Consider the following 21,252-nt stretch of genomic DNA (forward strand, 5'->3'; position numbering starts at 1 on the left):
CTGTAATTTAATCACGTGCTTTTTCTCAGGAACTGTAACTGATCACATACATGATGTATTTTGTAATGTAAGTACATGTAGCTGGTTCTTTCTTGGATCACTCAGACAGTGGATAATACAGTAGATTACATCCAGCACATGCAGCCAACAAGATGATCTTTTCTTGTTCTTGCAGGGTGCAACATTGACCTCATCAACCACGCAGTGAAAGACTGCAGATCAGAGGGAAGCAAGACCACCTCCAAGAAAAAGTCTGAGGAGAGTCTTGAAAGAGCCAGCAAGAGGAGCAGGACAAGCCAAAGTCCCTCCAACAGCGGCAACCAGACCTTCAGTGGGCCTTCATCGAGTTCCTTGGTTACCGGGTGTAAAAGGACCAGCATTAAGAGGAAGTCCACCGATGATAAGAGTGAAGAAAGACCCAGGACCCCCAGTCCCTCTGAAGAACCCAAACACCAGACCACCTCTGAGGCCTCATCCAGTAGCAAACCTGGCACCTCCTCATCAGTAAACACTGGCCCGCCTTGCAGCAGAGGTTAGATGAGATAGATGTTTAGCTGACTGCACTGCACACCACCTGGGTTGGCCTGCAGCTAGCTAGCGGCGCAGCTCATTCACATTCACCAATGGTAATGCTGCTATAGGGGGCTTACCTGGGGGGAGACCCGAGGGTGAACACAGTGTTTCCACAGCAACACTGTTGGGTCAAGACGGTGTTACCAGCAGTAATTGCTAAATAAGCAGCGCCACAAGGTAGTTCCTATCAGACCTGGAGGGTGCGCACCACAGTTAACTGAAAAGTAGCAAAAATTAACCGATAGACCGACGTCTAACAATTTGAAAATACTTTTCTTGGTTAACCGTTGACATCCCTACTCAAAACACTGATAAAATCTGCGTTTCACCAGTAAATTCTGTTGAGTTTACTCACTTACTTACTTTGTTACTCTTGAACAGAATCAGGCTTGCTAATCGTCTGCTGGCTAGAAGGTTCAGCCTTTGCTGGGTTTGAATTAATATAGGAAAGAGGATTCAATTTTTGATCACAGGTTAGTATCAGGGGTTAGTTTATGAGTGTGAAGTTCTGAACAGGTATAATCAAAGTTTGTGTTTTGTTTCTGCAGCTGCCTTTGAGGCCAGATATGAGGAGGAGGAACGGCTGGGTAGAGGAGGCTTCGGGACAGTCTTTGCTGGCCGCCGCAAATACGACAATCTGCCTGTAAGACACATACACACACACACACAGTATCTATGATTCATGTATCCACTTTGTATGTGGTATGAACTAACCAAATGTCTGTGTGACTGTCTCGTAGGTGGCCATAAAACACATCCCCCAACCTGGCATTCAGTGCACATCAATGGTAAGGATGGTTTGTTCTTTGTCCCAGTACAAAGGAACATATGCACATGTTCCTCTTGTACTTCATATATTCTCACAGCATAGTGTTTATGTGTTCATGAAGGATTCATTATTTCTTTTCTCCTTCCTCTATGGCTAAAGCTGCTGGGTGGGAAAACTCACAAGGTCCCTCTGGAGGTGGCACTGCTGCTGAAACTCAAACCAGTAGCTGCAGTGGTGACCCTGCTGGACTGGTACAATCTGGACCATGAGCTGATTCTGGTCCTGGAGAGACCAGTCCCCTGCTCGGACCTGATAAATTATATGAACTCTAGAGAGTCGGCCCTGCAGGAACACGAGGCGAAAGTAAGCAGCTGAAGATGTGTGTGTTTCTGTGTTTCTGTCTGTGTCCAGCATGTCACACAGTCTACATGTCTCTTTCTCTCTCCTGCAGGCTATAACAAAACAGCTGGTGAATGCCCTCATTGAAGTCCACTCCAGAGGTGTGTTCCACAGGGACATCAAGCCGGAGAACATTCTTATTGAAACCGGCTCTGATGTCCCACGTGTCCGCCTCATTGACTTTGGCTGTGGCACATTTCTGTCAGGGAGGAGGTACACTCTAGAAACAGGTAGGCTGCCTTTCTCATGGTCCTGTTCTCTGAAACAACCCAGCATCTTTGCTGTCTCTGTCCTTACCTGTGTCCCTCGCCATTCAACTTTGTCTCTGTGTGGCTATGTGTGTTGGAACCTACCCTACACCCCTGAGTGGTTCCAGCGTCAGTGGTACATGGCTGAACCAACCACTGTGTGGCAGCTTGGTGTAGTGCTGTTTGAGATGCTGCATGATTACATGCCCTTCAACAATAGCTCTGAGATCATGACTGAGGAGCCTAACATCCGTGAGGATCTTTCCATCAGTAAGTCGTAAACGCACACAGGCAGTCCAAATAATGACACACATAAACACACATAGAGTACAGTGTTTGTATTAAAACATGTTTGCTGTTTGTTTCCCCAGACTGCAACAGTTTTCTACAACGCTGTCTGACCAAGAGACCAGAGGCCCGATCCACCCTCAGGAAACTTAAGATCCACCCCTGGCTGATGTGATACAGTCTGGACCCCTGAGGACCGCAGATAGATGGTAAACCCCTCTGAGGATAAGGTAAGACACGGTAAGGTATGGTAAGGAAAAACTTTAATGTCCCCAGGGGGGAATTTGTGCACAATTAGTGGTCACTGACAGTTCAGAAAAGCGAATGGAACAAAGGATGATCTGTAACGCTTGGTGCTGCATTTAGGGAGACAAAACCTCCGCCCTGATGAAAGCATCTGATCTTCCATCAGGGCGGATCTGATCTGTCTGCCCTGCTCATCCCTCTGGCTCTGTCGCTCTCTGTCTCTGTTTATTTGTACTGTACGACATCTATTGCACGTCTGTCCGTCCTGGAAGAGGGATCCCTCCTCAGATGCTCTTCCTGAGGTTCCTACCATTTTTTCTCCCCCTTAAAGGGGTTTTTTGGGCAGTTTTTCCTCATCCGCTGTGAGGGTCTAAGGACAGAGAGATGTTGTACGCTGTAAAGCCTTCTGAGGCAATTTGTGATTTTTGATATTGGACTGTATGAATAAAATTGAATTGAATTGAATTGAATTGAATTGTGATTTGTGATATTGGGTTTTATGAATAAGCTGTGAATGTAAACTGAACTGAATTTTCTGACAACATTTTTATTAAAGACAGTGTAAACTTGTTTATTACCCAGTGTCCATTTGCATACATTGTTATTGATTTGACATGAGCCTGGATTTGTGTGTTGCTCATACGCAGCTGGTTTTACATTTTATCTGGAGCCGTACAACACGTCCTTCAAGCTAGCAGTTGGTAACTTTTATTGAAATAACTTTGTGTCATATTTGCTGAAACTGTCACTACATTCTGAACAACGTACATGACACAGATAGTCTGTAGAAAAACCTTCTCCCTCCTCCTCCGACCATGGTACGGTCAGCAACAACCAATCAGAGCTGAGGAGTCTGTAATGCATTTAGCTGCCAAACATTACAGTCACTCTGTAAACTACGGTCAAACTGCCAAACTAGGCAGCGCTGATCAAATATGAATCAAGATTGTGTTACTGTATTGTCTATTTTCACCTCAAATGTTGTCAGAAACATATTTTGGTGCACTGTTGAGCTGTAAAATTTGCTTGTCGAAGCAAAATTCTGAATATTAAAATACACAAACACTCATTTGGAAGCGGAGCACTATGGCCGCCACAAGATAACGGTTTACTAGCAACCTAGAAGCCCGGCTCCAGGTCCAATAATTTCCTCTTCGTTGGTGTTATGACTGCCCAGAAGTACCTGGTATGTGACGTGTCAGAGGAGAAACGAGCCGTTCACATTTCTCTCTTTGTGGCAGGTAACGGTTCACAAACCTCACCGCACTGAAGGGACTGTTCTTAACTTGTCAGAGGAGGAGGGTGGCTGGTTGATTTTTATATTATTGATTTATTTTATTTTGATCCCCCCTGTAGCCACAAATATTTTTCCTTGAGCTTTTGGAAGTTACTGGTGGAAAATGCATGACCCTTCACCATGAATACGATTTTTAAAATTTAGCTGAGTTCATCCAATGAACTCAGCTAAGCGTGCCACACCACCCAACGACAAAAGCCAGTGGACTAAAAACATCCTTTGTGTCTAATAGTAGAGCAGTCGGCCCAATGTAGCCCTGTGTGTGTGCTGGGCCCTTACCACACACATGATGGAGGAGAGGGTGGCTCCAGAGGAGCCTTTGTATTTTCTTGTTAAATGTGTTATTTAAAATTTTCACTGCGCTCCTAAATTTCTTTCTGTGCTCCTAAATGTTTTCAGTTTCAGCTCCTAGTGAAAAAGGTTAGTGTAGAGACCTGGTTAACAGAAAAGACTGGCGTGGGGTCTCTTCATTTTTACTGCAAGTAGTTATAATTACATGTTAATCACTTATCGATGCTGTTTTTGAAGTATGAATAAGTCCATAAGTTATTTATTCCATTGAAATATCATTGATGTATTATAGAAAAGTGATTTATCTTTTTATAAATGACAAAAGGCACATCTGCTTAATTTTTGCTGTGGTACCGTGATACTACTCAGAACCATGATACTTTCACTGGTATCGTACCGTGGGTCCCAATTTTGGTACTGTGACAACACTAGCGCAGTGTTGCCAACTTAACGACTTTTTCGCTATATTGAGCGACTTTTCAGACCGCGACTTTCAGAAAGCGACTCTTTTTCAAAAAAGCGATTCGCGACAAATCTAGCAACTTTTTCTGATGTTATTGAAGACTTCTGAAGACTCTGTTGTGAGAGCACGCATCGTTCTTATTCTTCTCAACGAGCAGCGGATGCTGCCGTGCCGTGGGCTCCTCTCTCGCCCCAAAGCACTCACAGATGCCCCAGTCCTCCCTCCCAGCAGCAGTCAGAGCAGGAGATGTTAACCCCTCCACGTCCAGACTGCAAGTGAATCGCACATGTGCGGAACCACCGCTGGCTGATCCCGACCTGGTTTACAGTCAGGGCGGGATGTAAATGTAAAATTTTCTTTGTCTAATATAAATCACTGAAAGAAGGTTCATTTGTAGTTCTAAACATATTCAGGGTGTTTTTTTACCCAGTTTTTGTCTCTCCCACGACGTTATTCCTGTCTCCTACAGCAGCCATTACAATTACATGCATATGGACAATTATACAAATTAGGCCATGGCGTCATTTAGCGACTTCTAGCGACTTTTAGGACAGCCAATAGCTACTTTTCTTACTGAGAAGTTGGCAACAGTGCACTAGCGGGTAGATTGGCCTAGCCTACTACAAATCACAAGCCAGTTTCAAACTAAGAGCCATCTGAATATCCTGGGGCAAGTGCCTTTAAGTGTTGGATAATAGTTTTTATATCTGGACTGTATGATTAAAAAAAAAAAAAAAGAAATTCTGAATATTAAAATACACTAACACTCAATTTCCCTCATTTTGCAAATGAACAAAGTTGAATGTTTCAGCAAAACTACCAAAACAGAGTGCAGTTCATCCTACCTCGTTCCACAATTTGTTTTTTTATACCAGCTACAAAATACTTTCTCACTCTGGAATTGATATAAAATGTTTGGCATGAAAATGACAACCTTAAAAATAGCCAGAGGCCACTGTATTAGTTAATCTGTCATATATAGGATGCAGTAGGCTATATGCATGGACCTATCAGCGTTTCATAAGCAACCATTTCAAAATTACTTTACAAATAGGCCTACATTATATTTACTGCTCTTTAATTCTACCAAACTGTGGAAAGAATAAATGAATGAATGAAAATGAAAATAAAGAAGTTGCATATAATGAATCATTTCACTTTCACTGTAACAGTGCTGGTATGCTGAACAAGATCTGAATGATGAGGACATATTTCACATAGAATCTGAATCTGCACACTACCTTTGAATCGTCCCCCTCTTGAAGTCAAATCTTTTAATCCTCTCTCTTTCTACAAATTTTTAGTGTATTCTTTCCATATTTCGCCCACTTGTTAGCGAATAGTTAAAGAACCTCCATTAATCACACAATTTAAATGTGAAAATTCTCATTGACTGACCGTCACCTGTGTGTATACAGGTACATCACACCAAATTGTGAGAAAACAAGCGCAAATTTGCAATAGCTGTGACCAAATTTCATCCATTAATGGATGAATCATGATTGTTCTTTCTGGCATAGTTACTTGAGGTCTCTAATTGCAGCATGTACATTTTGAGCATTTTTAGTCAAGGATTTTTTGAGTTGTTCACAAAAAGATTTGAATTGGTTAGTATAGCACCACCTATGGACGAATCGTGGGTATTCTTTGTGGTATAGTTACTCATGGTCGTTGGTTGCAGTATGCAAATTTTGAGCATTTTTGGTCAAGGACTTTTTGAGTTGTTCACGAAAAGCTTTGTGGACTGACCGACCGACCAACCGACCGACCGACCGACAAAGTGACTGAAAGAGCTGCGGGTCGCTGCTAAAAAGAAAAAGAAAAAAGTATTTTCTGTATTTGAAAATACAAAATACATATATTTTATTTTGATACATTTTCTGGCACCAGTATTTTGTATTTTACTTTGATACATTTATTTGAGGGGTATTTTGTATCAAAATATATTTTGATATATTTTTGCCCATTCAAGGTGTCGATATATATATATATATATATATATATATATATATATATATATATATATATATATGTATATATTTGAAAAAACAAACAAACATGGCTCTTTAAGGAGTTTTTTTTGTTTATTAAAATAATTGGAGCAGTATAAAAAGGTTAACATCTGGACCCAGTTAAAGAAACACGCATTCTGAAAGTTAAGGTAGATTGTGTGTGTTGAAGTAGTGTAAATGCCATTGAACCCATCTTTTAAGGACTTTTGAGCACACTATACAGTATAAAGGATAAATACACACCCTCAGAATTCATACAAAACTCAACATTAAATCATCTTCACCAAAATGTGTTTATATGAGTGTAATACATGGATATAGGCACTTCGGTGAATTTAGGTGAAAATTACACTTGATAAAAATGTCTCAGTGGAATCACCCTATTGTGCATTTAAAGCGTGAATGGCTACATATTTCTCACTTTCTGTCAGTGAATTGAGCAGCACTCTGAAACCACACCTTCTCCACCTGCTCCTTTCCGAGCTTCCAGAGTTGACAGAGAGTATGGACACCCCTCCTGGATGTAATCATCAGATACTCTTCATTTTCCGGATGCAACATCACGGAGTGACGAGCTAAAACCAGCGACTGGCAGAAGCGGGACAGCACCAGCACATAGAGACAATCTTTCTCTGCCTCGTTGAGGGGAAGGACACTTTCCCACCCTGCAAGGACAGGTCCACCCACATCTATGGGTTTTGGGTGCTCCGTCATCATGTACATGATAGCGATGGCCAGCTCATGGATGAAGTAGCCAGTGTTCATGTGCCCAAAGTCAAGGATGCCAGAAATCTTGTGGCCGTTACCCTCAGGTTGTACAAGCACATTGAGGTCACTGAAGTCACCATGGTTAATGCCTTAGAGATGGAATAAATGAAATATCACTCATGTATTCAGTAACATATCAGGTCTATGCTTACAGTAAACAAAGTGCCAATGAATGTTTGAACTTATCAGCTCCTGTATCTAAATCTTTATAAGTAAATATCATACTCACACTTGCGTAAATTGGAGCGTTTAGGGATCACAGAGGTCTTATACTGATGGATGACAGACTTCACAACCTCCTGAAGAGGATCTCCATCTAATAAGTGGACGTATGCCTCCAGGAGGGGAACACTTGACAGACTCCATATGAAATTCTCTCTCTGCAGCACGCCAAGATCAGGGTGCTCCAACTGGAAAAAAACAATAATAATAAGCGGAAGGCAGTAGAAAAAGACAGAACTGAAGATAGTGAAGTAAACATGTTTTGATTATCAAAACTTAGCAGCTCCAGAAGTCCAGCTTTATGTTTAATGAGCAGTGAAAGGTTAGGCGTTTATTATATACATTATCTGAATTAGATTCTGAAATAATGTAAACATGATAACAGTGAAGTAGCATAACAAAGTGGTGAGTAAATTGGTGACTTAAGAATTCCAATTCTAAACGACACAAGTACTGTCACTTTGCAGTATGTAAGGTTTAGGGGGATTTAGTGACATCTTGCTGTGAGGACTGGAGGTTGCAACCCTTCAGTGTTCATTGTTCAGGAGATTTACTGGGAGCAGAATTATCCGCAGGTCACTTCCTCTCCAAAACAAACAGACCCGGTGAACACACTAAAGCAGTGTCACAACATAATGCCAATGGCCCTATCAAGAGCAGGTGTTTGGTTTGTAAAAAACATACTTATTTTATTACATTCCATTTTTGCCAGTATATCCCCCTGAATGCTACACACTGGACCTTCAAGACAATTGTTATTGTCACAGCAATTCAGGGATTCAGATTTCATGCTATTACAAAACAAAGTAAATGATCTAAAAGTTTCACAGGGGTTTATCCACTGTACCTGGTGAAAGATTTTTTCCATCCTGGCTGCTGTCTTGCCAGCTTCATACAGTAACTGTGGTGTTAAAGGGACCTTGGAAATGGTGGTTCCAGGCAAATAAGTAAACAGTCGCACCAGGTACCTCTGAGGGCCATAGCCACAATCTGCCAAAGAAAAAGACAGGATTAGTGTAACAGCCATTCCCCTCACTGTTAGTCCTCATAAAGCATCAGCTTTACTCAGAAATATCATTACTAGATGTGAATATCAAAGGGGGACTATGCCGTACTTTTAAAACACTCTAGCTATGTGTTTCTATGTCCTAAGTATTTTTGTCACTATTTTATTACAAAGTAAAATCGGATGGTTTGGTGACTCAGTGATCCAAGCTTGCAACTTAGATCACAGGTTAATCACATATAAGCAAGTGCAAACGTGCTCTTACAGCTGCAGTTAAGTTTCACGTCAAGCCCAGGCTGCCTGTCAGATTAGATGCTGAGAGGATGAGATGATTTCATGGTAGAAGCAGGACGTGGCAGCAGAGATTTTATTATTATCAGGATTTACTTGTACTTGTGTGCTTTTACTTTCAATACTTACTGTACTTTTAATATAATACAGTAACTTAGGATACTTAAATAGAGCAAATATCTGATACTTTTCCTCAAGTAATATTCTAGTAGGTGACTTTAACTGCTACTAAAGTCATTTTCTGGTAAGATATCTGTACTTTTCCTCAAGTATGGCTTTCAGGTTCTTCATCCACCATGGGGTATTTCAGAAATCCTCCTCCACCAAAGCCTCCAGCTGATTCAGCTGAGCATACACATTTACATACATCCTAGGTACCTCCTATACATCACAAAGGTATTTACAACACAACCTGCATGTTTCACACATGGGTCATGAGTGAATGTTGACAGAGAAAATGCAATAAAGGTGCAGGTGCATCAGGCCTGACCCATGTGACTGGTCTCATACCTGTTTCTTCCAGGCTCATGAGCTGTCCTGAGGTGGTGGGCACGACTGTTTGGACAGGAAGTCCATTCTGGTGGAGGACAGACATAGCATATGTCTGCACCTCAATCAGGGTGGGGTTCTCACTGTCTTCTGAGTTCATTATCTTCAGGGCGTACTCGCCACCCTCAGCGGCGCCACATAGAAGTTCTGGTCATCATAGCTCGGCAGAGAGTGGATTTCTGATGGTGTCAGTTTGAAGAGCCTCTTCATCATCTCAGTCACCTGAGACTGGCTGAAGTGGGGCTGGGCATGATTATCTGACATTATTGCTGAAAGAAAACAACACGGAAAAGGATTTTGTTTACGGATATTTACAAAAGCATCATAACCCGTAGTAAATTGACTGACTCCATTGTATGTATGTATGTATATATATATATGGCCTCTTGGACCATTTATCTCAGAACTGATTAGCTACTGCTTTAGCATTAAAATATATCATATTAAAATAGCCTATATTATTATTATTATTATTATTATTATTATTATTGTTGTTGTTGTTGTTGTTGTTATTATCATTATTATTATTACTGTCCCCGTACTGTACAAACTGTAAGTAAATCTTATTCCTGACTATGTGACGTCGCCATTAATGTGTTTCTATTTAAAATATTGATTTTTTTTTGGATGCCATCTAGGCTGTTTTTCTTCGTTTTGTTTTTTTAAAGTCTATATTTTGCTTTACAAAAACGTGAAAAGGCAGCTGTGACCAAGCTATCATGAGGTGAGTAGCACTGCAAGCATAATTAATAGCGATATACTTCAGTTTGTCTGTGTGTTTTTGTATGTGTGGCACCACACATGTGCGAGTGGGGTTGGTACAATGGTTAGATTTATAAACAACCCAATGGAAGCCAGACAACGCCACCCTGGGAATTTCGCCCAGGAAATAGTTTAAATGCCAATACAAGGCACACAGGTTAGTTTTACTTGAGGCGGGAGACGTGGTTCTGGTTAAAATACAATATGCTTTATTACAAAAGTTATTAAAAATACCTAATAAAAATACCATGCATACAGGGATGTGAAGGGAAGGGAGGACACTAACAGGGATAGAGCTTACCAGTGGAGGGGAATGGGGCAATGAGGAGGTGAGAGGGATCCCAGAAAAGGAGCACCCCAGTCACTCGTGTCACTCACGTACGCAAACACACAACAGGGAAACCAAATGAAAACCGGGGGTTGCACAGCACACAAAAGGGGACACCACCACCAGGGCACCAAGACCACCATCGTAAGCTTCCAGCACCTGAAAGGAGGGGAAACGATTATCGGGGTGAACTCAAATAATCAGATCACCACTAAACAAAAATAAATACAAAGCTTTTAACAAAGGGGCAGCGACCAAGTTTACAACTTAACCAAATTAACAAAATAATTTAGCTGCCATAAATATTTCAAAACAATTTAACAAGAACACTGTACACAAAATAATCAGAATTATTCAAACACAATATAAATGGCACTTGATCAAAATCAAGTTAACATGACATCAGATAACCAAAACAAAAATAACTGAAACTAATCAATTCAGTGCACCTCCAGTGGTGACAAAACAAGCAAATGGGAAGCCAATAAACAAAAATGAGAAAATAAGGGAGTTAACCCCGCAGCTCACACACATAAAATATGGGCCTGAGGAAAATGGGCTGCGAACGTCAGCATATACAGTTCGTTTGTTTTAGCTGCACGAGCCTCCTATCAACGCCAGCATAGTTGACACTGGCAGAAGCAAGGCAGGAAAGCCACAGCCCAGAGGCAAGGGGGGCGACAAGATGGGCCCAGAGGGCGACAAGATGGGCACTGCCCTCCTATATAGCGTGGCCTCAGGTGCTGATTGGTTAATGTGCTGAGGGGAGAGCAAGGTGGTACACTCGTCATGAGAGCAGGGATGATGCATCTCATCCTGCTACAATCTACCCCCCCTTATTGCATCGTCGCCCCGACGATGTAGCAATCAAGGCCAATGCTACCAATGCTAGTTCCATGGTCTAAAGAGAGCTGAAACTGCATTTGAAACAGAGCCAGAAGAATTTACAGCCCCACGTACCAACTCTCTGGCAGAGCTTGGGAGATGGTGGATGTTGGGGTGTTGACCTGCAGTTGACCGTGCCGTACGGCGCACTGCCAGTTATCTGGGGTCAGGGTAAGTGGCTGGTGGGACGGCCAATTGGGCAGATGGCAAGTCTGCCACCGCAGCGGGGGCCACAGAAGGGCCTGACACTGTTGGAACTGGGTCCACTTGTGGGAGCAGCAACTGAGGAGTGGTTTGGGTCACTGCAGCTGTTCGAACTGGGGTGGCATAAGGGGCCTCATGCCTCAACATGAGCAAATCACCATCACCAGGTAGTTCATCTTCCGACTGTGGCTGATCAGGAGGGGGTGAAAGAGGGGCAGCAGCGCCATGCGGAGCACCAGCCCCAACCACAGCCTTTAGCAGTGTCCGGTGGACCTGTTTGACTTTGGTCTGGTCGTCGGCAGGGGCAATGGTATACACAGAGCCTCCCTCTTTTGGTGCTTTTAAGACCCTGTATAATACAGGCCCCCACAGATCTTGGATCTTATGACGCCCCTTTACACTGAAGTCCTGCAGCCACAACCATTGGCCCTCCTGCAGTGGAGCATCTCGAACATGCCGGTCGTAGTTGTTCTTCTAGCGTTCAGCTGCGACCCTCAGCCTCTCCCGGGTGCCTTCGAAGGCAATCTGTAAGTGGGTCTGGTGCTCCTGTATCCACTCATTGACATAGCCACTGACCGGATCCTGGACTTGACCCAATAAGAAATCGACTGGGAGCCTGGGCTCCTGCCTGAACATCAGCAAGAACGGGGATTCACCGGTTGCCTGGTGGGGGGTGGTGTTGTAAGAGTATAAGAGCTGAAGCAAACAGGAGTGCCAGTCCTGCTTCCGAGAGACAGGCAGGGTACACAGCAAGTTTGTGAAGGGTTCGATTAAACCATTTGCACTGCCCATTGCCAGCCTGATGGTACGGGGTGGTATGGGATTTCTCAGTGCCATAGAGGTTACAAAGCTGCTGAATCAGACCACTTTCAAAGTTGTGGCCCTGGTCTGAATGTATACGGGCGGGGACACCAAACTTACAGAACCATTCCGTGACCAGAACTTGAGCCACAGTGGAGGCTCGTTGGTCACAGGTGGGAATGGCCAGTGTGTATTTACTGAAATGTCAGTCATAACAAGGACGTTTTCCAACCCAGTACGGGTGGGCTCCAACACCGTGTAGTCCATGGCCACGATTTCGTTAGGCCGAGATGCCAGCAAATGCCCCATGAAGCTTTGAGCAGCGGGCTGGGTCACCTTGGTGCCTGTGCCTCTGGTGGACCTCTGTCAGAACCTCTTCTTTCAAGGCAGCAGGCAACAGCAGCTGGAAAACTGCCTCAGCACCATCTGGGCGAAAGACCTGACGATACAAAGTTCCATTCCTCTCAACCAGGCGATCCCATTGGCGGAGGAGGGCCAAAACAGGCTGCGATAGCCGTTTGCGCTCCTCATGGTTTGGACGCCGCTTCTGTGTCCAGAACATCAAGACTTCCCGAATTACAGGGTCAGCCTGCTGGAGTGTGCAGATGTCAGAAGGGGCATGATGTGGCAGAGCTAAACGGCAGCTTGGGTTGCCTTGGACCCTTAAACCTGCAAGACTTGCTGCAAGGGTTCCGGAAGTGACGTGCCAGGGAGAATGGCTTCCATGTTCTGTGCACCAGGAGAATGCTGACGGGACAAGGTATCAGCATTCTGGTTAACCTTTCCCGAGCGGTATTTGACCTCAAAATCAAATGCTGCAAGCTGGGCTGCCCAGCGTTGTTCTGTGGCACCAGGCTTGGCGGAGGACAGGTGGCTAAGAGCATTGTTGTCTATGTAGACAACACACTTATGGCCAAGCAGATACTCCCTGAATTTCTCAGTCATGGCCCACTTGAGTGCCAAAAACTCCAACTTCATGGAGCTATAGTTAGCCATGTTGCGCTCAGTGGGCCTCAGACCTCTGCTTGCATAAGCGATGGGCCTCACCTTACCATCCTGCTCCTGTGACAGCACTGCTCCCAAGCCACCATGACTTGCGTCAACCTCCAGGATGGAAGGGAGGGAGAAGTCGGCGTAAGCCAACACAGGTGCAGTGGTAAGCTTTGTTTTAAGGGCCTCAAAACTGCTGTGACACTGCTCAGACCAGTTCCAGCAAAAGCATGCTCCGCCCTCTCCCTCGACTTGGTGCCTCCCCACTCAGCCACCAGCCTGTATAGAGGGGCAGCCAACTTGGCAAAACCTTCCACAAACCGGCGGTAGTAAATGGCAAGCGAAGAGCGACCGCAGTTTACAGATGGTAGTTGGAGGCTGCCAGTTGGCTACCACCTCCACTTTGCTGGGATCTGTGGAGACACCCTTGTCGGAAATCACATGCCCCAAGTAGCGCACCTCCTGCTGGAAAAAAGATGCACTTGGTGAGCTTTGCCTTTAACCCCTCCTGCTGCAGCTGCCCCAGCACCACCTCCAACCTCTCCAGGTGTTGCTTAACCGTGGAGGAGAAAACCACGATGTCATCAAGATACAGTGGTGGAAAAAGTTTTGACACCCTTAAAATTTTACACAACCTCAAATATTATCATGAAATATTTGTGGAAAAATCTTTTTTGTGTTTCAAAAGGTGTGGCTGCATTAGACAGATACAAACAAATACAAATTCTATTTTTTTGTTTATTGTTTACAAGAAAAAACAAAACTAAATTCTTGACAGTTTCAATATGTCAGTTCTCAACATTGTCGGTATCAAAGTCAACAAATGACCAACACCAGCAGCACTCATGCATCCCCAAACCATGATATTGCCTCAACCATGCTTGACAGTAGGTACTGTACATGCTGGAGATAATGCTTCACTTGGCCTTCTGCGTACCCTCACATTAGTAGGAGGAAGATAAAGCTGGAAACTGGACTCATCTGACCACAAAATCTTCTTCCAATTCCTGGCTGTCCAGTTCTTGTGTGCCTGGGCCCAACGCGCCGGGCTAACCTCTGTCTCTCATTGATCAGGGGCTTCTTGATAGCCTTGTAGGACCTTAAGCCATGATCTAAAAGTCGGCCACGTACAGTGCGGGTGGAACACTGGACACCAGTTTGGTTTGACCACTGCTGCTGAAGCTCTTGTGATGTCATTCGGCGGTTTTGCCTGCACATGCGGATCAGGATGCGGTCATTTCTTGCTGAAGAAACCCTTGGACGCCCAGATCTTGGTTTGTCTTCCAGGCTGTTGGTTCGTCTGTATTTCTGCAGAGTGTATCCAACTGCTGAAGGACTGCATCTGCACTTCCTGGCTATCTGGCGGCAGCTGTATCCTTCCTGGCTGAGAATCTTTATCTTCAGGCGTGTTTCCTACGTTAGGTTCCTTGTTTTAGCCATTTTGTGTCTGAAGAACTTTCAAATGTGCTGGCTTTATGTAGACGAAGCTTGGCAACAAAATTGTGTCTTAATAAAAGAACGACCTTCATCACTGGTACCAAAATGACCCAATACTCAAAATTTCTTATGTATTTTTATGGAACCAATCAAGTTTAAGTTTTTAATGGCTTTTTTAGGATTTATTTAGTATTTTGGCTGTGACTGTACTAAAAGAAATTGCACTTGAAGACATAAGAGTGATTCTTAATGCAATATTTCACAAATGCATGGGGTGTCCGAAAACTTTTTTCCACCACTGTATATTAGCAAGGATTGGCATTATTGGTCCCCAAAAATCCATTGCATCAATCTCTGGAAGGTGCTGGGAGCGTTGCAGAGTCCAAAGGGCACGCGATTCCACTCGAAGAGGCCAAATGGAGTGCAGAACGCTGTTTTGGGCCGGTCTGTCTCGGCAACCGGGACCTGGTTGTATCCGCTGGCGAGGTCCATGGTGGAAAACCAGCGGGCACCTGTCAAGGCATCAAGAGACTCCTCGATGCGAGGGAGAGGAAATGCGTCTTTTCTGGTCTTGTTGTTCAGTGGCCTAGAGTCAACGCACATGCGGAGACTGCCGTCTTTCTTTTTAACCAGCACGATGGGGGGCGCAAGGGCTGCTGCTCTCTCTGACTGCCTGGGCCTCCAGCTATTTGTTAATATGCTCTTTCAGGAGGAATGCGCCTGTAGCGCTGGCGGACAGGAACATCGTCCACAAGAGCAATGTCGTGGGCAATCAAGTTGGTGCAGCCAAGGTCCCCATCATGAGCAGAAAAGACAGGAGTATACTTTGTGAGGAGAGACCTGACCTTACTCTGCTCTCCAGCAGGCAAGGAGGACAAATTCATGGCTGCTATCTGCTCTGGGACAGAAGCCGACTGGGATATCACTGTGACCACACTAGATGGCACTTCTGTGACCCCAGCAGGCGTGCTCACAATGCTTACCTCATGCAAACTGCCAACAACAGTACGGGGGTAGAGCAACACGTCGGTGGAACCTACATTCACTATGGGAATGTAGGCTCTGCCCCTTTCCACCCAGACCAAAGCAGGAGAGGCAAGCAGTACGGCAGGAAGGCCAGAGTCCAAGGGCTCAAACAGCGTGGTGGTACCAGAGTACTGTTTTGAGCATGTGGCCACAACAATCTTCATCACACCACCAGGGATCCGACATGCCTTCCTGCCACGCACCCTGACCTTACCCAAGACATGCTGATGTAGGGCTGCTCGATTATGGAAAAAATCATAATCACAATTATTTTGGTCAGTATTGAAATCATGATTATTTACACGATTATGTCTTTAAATTTGGAACAGCATTTATTGAACATGTTTGGAACAGCATTTATTGAACATGTTAAAAAACACTCTCCTGTTAAATATATAAAAATATCTTGTAATGTAGTAGCAGGGTCCGACGTTAAGGTTTTTTTCCTTTTTTTCCACACCGGGGACTCCACGGCACTGGCCGTTTGGCCGTGGTATAATTCCTGCCCTGCGATTAGAAATAATAAAAATAAAAAATCCGAGTCGGTGCTGCTTGCCCGATTGGGCATGTCTGCGCAGGGACTGCTGGCCCGCCGGATATTTTTACTTGCCCCGGGCATTCGGGCAACCGTTCATGTCGGACCCTAAACTGTTGTAGGCTACTGCACTCAATCCTTTGAAAACAAGAAATAAATAAAATACAATACAATAAGAGACAGATACTTCAATAAATGAAGTGGTTCTACCTTTTTTAATCAACCAAGCGACGCTGCTCAGCCTCACCCTCTGTCATCTTTACACGTGCTTAAATCGCCAGCCTAGATCTCCACTCTACACACGCGCGGGGGCGGGGGTGTAGCGGTTGAGTTGCGCATACACGTCTCAGAACAGAAACACCAAATAATCGTTTTTCCTCGATTATATGAATTTTGAGATTGTCTGGAGCCAAAATCGTAATCACGATTAAAATTCGATTAACTGAACAGCCCTATGCTGATGGGCCTGCACAGTGGCCTGGTGGCACTTCTGCAGTGCCTGCACAACTGACTCTGGTGCCTCGGACACAGAGGGCAAGTCGAACAGGGCCAAGCCGTGCTGCCCAAAGAGCTCACGGTAACACCTACGGATTACATTCATCCCTAAAACACCAGGGACCTGGGCAGAAACACCTCCAGGGGGGTCCTTGACCACTAACACCCCACACCGCGGCATCAATTTACCACAGAGCTTAATTTCAAGCTCCATGTAGTCAATGTAGGGGATGGCTAGCCCATTGGCTGCCCTGAGCTGCAACCAGTGGCAAGACTGAAGCTTCTCTTGCCCCCCAGGCTCAAAAAGCTGGTGGAAGAAGCTCTCTGTTATGGTAGACACCATGGAACCAGTATCTATCAAGCAAGGTACATTAACTCCACCCATGCTTACATCCAAATGAGGACAAGATGACATAAGCTTGGACACCTCTTTGGAATCACCCAAAACTACTTCTGAGCCAGTGGCTGCACCCCCCAAAGTGTGGCTCTGCAATTTGGCGGGCGCTAGTTTTCCGAAGGCTGAGTAGCATGGGGCTGCCTGCGCAACTGTTGCGCAGGTAAAGAAGGCTGAGTCACGAGCAGCACGAACCCCATCGCACTCTCTGGCGAAATGACCAGGGTGCTGACATCGACTACAGATGATGGGGCCACGATGAGAAGAGCGACTGGGCTGATGAGAACTCTGCAAGTGAGAAATGCTTTGAGTGAGTTGGTTAAGCTGCTCTTGCTCGAGTTTAAGCATCTCCCTCATCTCACTCAGCTCAGACACATGGAGTGGGTTAGCTACCCCCTGATGACCACTTTTGACTCCATACTGAAGGCCAAGAACTGAGGGGACAGAGTGACTTCGGTCCCTAGCGCCTCCTGGCAAACCCTCACGCTCCCACCTGATCGCCTCACCCCGGACCTCAAGCAATGTAGCAGTAGGCTGCCTGCACACAAACTGTTTTAATTCGCGGCAGAGAGCACCATCAATAACATGCTCAACAAATTGATCGTGTAGCAAGACCTCAGCGTTTGGCATGTCACTAGGCGCACGCTGTTTTACAGATGCCATGAGACTTATTAACGCAAGAGAGAACTCTTGCAGGGTCTCCCCATCTTGCTGTTGTCTGGAAGAAAGCCTCTTGCAAGGCTACGTAAGAGTCAGAACAACCATAAAGCTCTTGCAACACAGCAATTATCTTGGCTGGGTCTCCCCGTTCCGCACTAGAACGGAATTTGATCTCCTCACGAGCCTCTCCCTCAAGGTGATCAAACAAGAAAAACGCCTGATCGGATGTAGACAAATGACGTGCTCTCATGCAAGTCTGTACCTCTTCAACCCACTCAGCTAACCCTATACCTGTTCTTCCCCTGAACATAGGATATCTACTGTCTCTGGGCACAAACACGAGTCTCTCTGTTAAAGGGGCACTAGCAGTAGAAGGAGCAGTGGGGGGCACAGCAGAAGTAGAAGGCACGGCACTAGGACTAGGCACGGCCGCAGCCTGTTCCTGTCGCAGCCTCTCATTATCTGCTCTCAACTGTACAACTAAATCCCTCAAATCTTGCAACTCTCCCTCCATAGCTACACCTGGACCAAGTAAAGTGGAGACACAAGTTCAAATATGATGGGGCAGCAGGGCAAAATGAGAAACGGAGAAAACAGTTCGGATCCTCACCAGGACTCTGAATAGTCCACACGAAACCAACTGCCGCTTTGCTTCTGGACAAAATGTGAAACATCTAAGACAGTTTTTACCAAGGGCCAAAGTAAAAATGAGGGAGATAAGGGGGGAGGAAAAAAAAAAAAAAAAAAAAAAAAAAAAAGGGAATACACGTCTCCACACTCAAAGTAAATCCTTCCGACAACGCCAGAATGTGGCACCACACACGTACGAGTGGGGTTGGTACAATGGTTAGATTTATAAACAACCCAATGGAAGCCAGACAATGCCACCCTGGGAATTTCGCCCAGGAAATAGTTATAGTACCAATACAAAGCACACAGGTTAGTTTTACTTGAGGCGGGAGACATGGTTCTGGTTAAAATACAATATGCTTTATTACAAAAGTTATTAAAAATACTTAATAAAAATACCATGCATACAGGGATGTGAAGGGAAGGGAGGACACTAACAGGGATAGAGCTTACCAGTGGAGGGGAATGGGGCAATGAGGAGGTGAGAGGATCCCAGGAAAAGGAGCACCCCAGTCACCTGTGTCACTCACATACGCAAACACACAACAGGGAAACCAAATGAAAACTGGGGGTTGCACAGCACACAAAAGGGGACACCACCACCAGGGCACCAAGACCACCATCGTAAGTTTCCAGCACCTGAAAGGAGGGGAAACGATTATCGGGTGAACTCAAATAATCAAATCACCACTAAACAAAAATAGATACAAAGCTTTTAACAAAGGGGCAGCGACCAAGTTTACAACTTAACCAAATTAACAAAATAATTTAGCTGCCATAAATATTTCAAAACAATTTAACAAGAACAATGTACCCAAAATAATCAGAATTATTCAAACACAATATAAATGGCACTTGATCAAAATCAATCAACATGACATCAGATAACCAAAACAAAAATAATTGAAACTAATCAATTCAGTGCACCTCCAGTGGTGACAAAACAAGCAAATGGGAAGCCAATAAACAAAAATGAGAAAATAAGGGAGTTAACCCCGCAGCTCACACACATAAAATATGGGCCTGAGGAAAATGGGCTGCGAACGTCAGCATATACAGTTCGTTTGTTTTAGCTGCACAAGCCTCCTATCAACACCAGCATAGCTGACACCGGCAGAAGCAAGGCAGGAAAGCCACAGCCCAGAGGCAAGGCACGGCAAATGGCGGTGTACACCAGTCAGTGCAAAGCAGCAGCAAAGAACAGCAAAACAGGAGCAAAGCAAAGCAGACCCAAGCAAAGCAGCAGTGGTTCCCAATCAGCAGCGTCACATGGCCCACCTGTCAGTGTCTGCCATAAATAAAAAGAAATAAACTAAATTAATACAAAAGACACACTAAATGTTAAGGGTGAGAGCAGAGAGACAGGTTGACATGTGCTGTACATACCGATCAGGCTGCGTCAGACCGCATGCGGGAGAGGAGATGGCTGCGGTTGCAAACCGCGGCCGCCAATAAGCCACGTGCGCCGGAACGGAGATTCCCCGTGAGCGGTTACGTCGGCACGGTGTCGGACAATCCGACGTCTGAAACCAAACATAGCGACCAATATAATAACGTGCCGAATCAGGCGAAATCAGGTACCAAAGCAAGACAGCTACTGTCACATTACCTGCACCAGCAACGGTGGGAAGGAGGAAGTGAGACGACCAGGAAGTGGGCGGAGAGCCAAAGAGCCAGAGGGCGACAAGATGGGCATTGCCCTCCTATAGAGAGAGAGAGGCCTCAGGTGCTGATTGGTTAATGTGCTGAGGGGAGCGCAAGGTGCTCCCCTCAGCACATTAACCCCTTGCATATATAGCAGGATGAGATAATGCATCTCATCCTGCTATATATGCAAGCGGGTCTGCTGCGGTCTGCTGACAGTCCAAAATGGCGGCGGTAGGACGAAACCATGGGCGAGTCTGTTGCTATGGGGTTGCTATTGAGTTTCGCCTCTTGGTATCCATGCTCTTTGGATAAACGGAGTTATAGGCAGCCGACGTCCCCGGGTACGTCCCATGTCCCTTAAAATTACTGCTAACCACCTAACCTAGCCACCTTACCTAACTGTTTAGTCCCTCCCACTTAGGAAAACATTTAAGGAGTCAGGAGTTAGGAGTGAGGGGCGAGGATTGCTGATAAGAGACGAGACGGCCTTACTCTGAAGCGTCACGTCCTATTCTGGTGACGGCGGCACCTATGGGCGGCACAGCTGCATCTGCTGCATAACGGAGCCAGCGTTTGGCGTACATCCCAAGTCCCATTATGTTCGCTGATCAAAGCCTGAATAAGACATCAGACCTGTCAGTCTACCTCAATCAATTCAATTTTATTTATAAAGCCCAATATCACAAATAACAATTTGCCTCACAGGGCTTTCCAGCATACAACATCCCTCTGTCCTTAGGACCTCACAGCGGATAAGGAAAAACTCCGCAAAAAAAAAAAAAAACTTTAACGGGGAAAAAAATGGTAGAATCCTCAGGAAGAGCGCGAGGAGGGATCCCTCTTCCAGGACAGACAGACGTGCAATAGATGTCGTACAGAACAGATCAACATAATAAATTAACAGTAATCCATATGACACAATGAGACAGACAGAGAGAGACAGACAGAGAGAGACAGAGACAGAGAGAGATGCAGGACAGACGGTAATGACAGTTTACAACAACATTAATGAAAGTAGTAATAATAATTAATATTA

General features: G+C 45.0%; 2 protein-coding genes and 1 pseudogene across 6 annotated transcripts in view; 1 reads left to right on the forward strand and 2 right to left on the reverse strand.

Annotated features, from left to right (window-relative positions):
* The window catches only part of atp13a3 (ATPase 13A3), a 116,294-nt gene that overhangs the window by 63,455 nt on the left and 31,587 nt on the right, over positions 1 to 21,252 (reverse strand). The gene's annotated exons all lie outside the window — the stretch shown is intronic.
* The window catches only part of LOC125896231 (serine/threonine-protein kinase pim-2-like), a 74,359-nt gene that overhangs the window by 411 nt on the left and 52,696 nt on the right, over positions 1 to 21,252 (forward strand). The window contains exons 2-5 of the mRNA XM_049588632.1: positions 176 to 532; positions 1,122 to 1,216; positions 1,314 to 1,361; positions 1,502 to 1,705. Coding sequence (XP_049444589.1) covers positions 176 to 532; positions 1,122 to 1,216; positions 1,314 to 1,361; positions 1,502 to 1,705 — 704 coding nt within the window. The remainder of the gene's footprint in view (positions 1 to 175; positions 533 to 1,121; positions 1,217 to 1,313; positions 1,362 to 1,501; positions 1,706 to 21,252) is intronic.
* The window catches only part of LOC125895791 (hydroxylysine kinase-like), an 84,492-nt pseudogene continuing 70,227 nt past the window's right edge, over positions 6,988 to 21,252 (reverse strand).

Source organism: Epinephelus fuscoguttatus, linkage group LG10, assembly GCF_011397635.1.
Source record: "Epinephelus fuscoguttatus linkage group LG10, E.fuscoguttatus.final_Chr_v1".
Lineage (NCBI taxonomy): Eukaryota > Metazoa > Chordata > Actinopteri > Perciformes > Serranidae > Epinephelus > Epinephelus fuscoguttatus.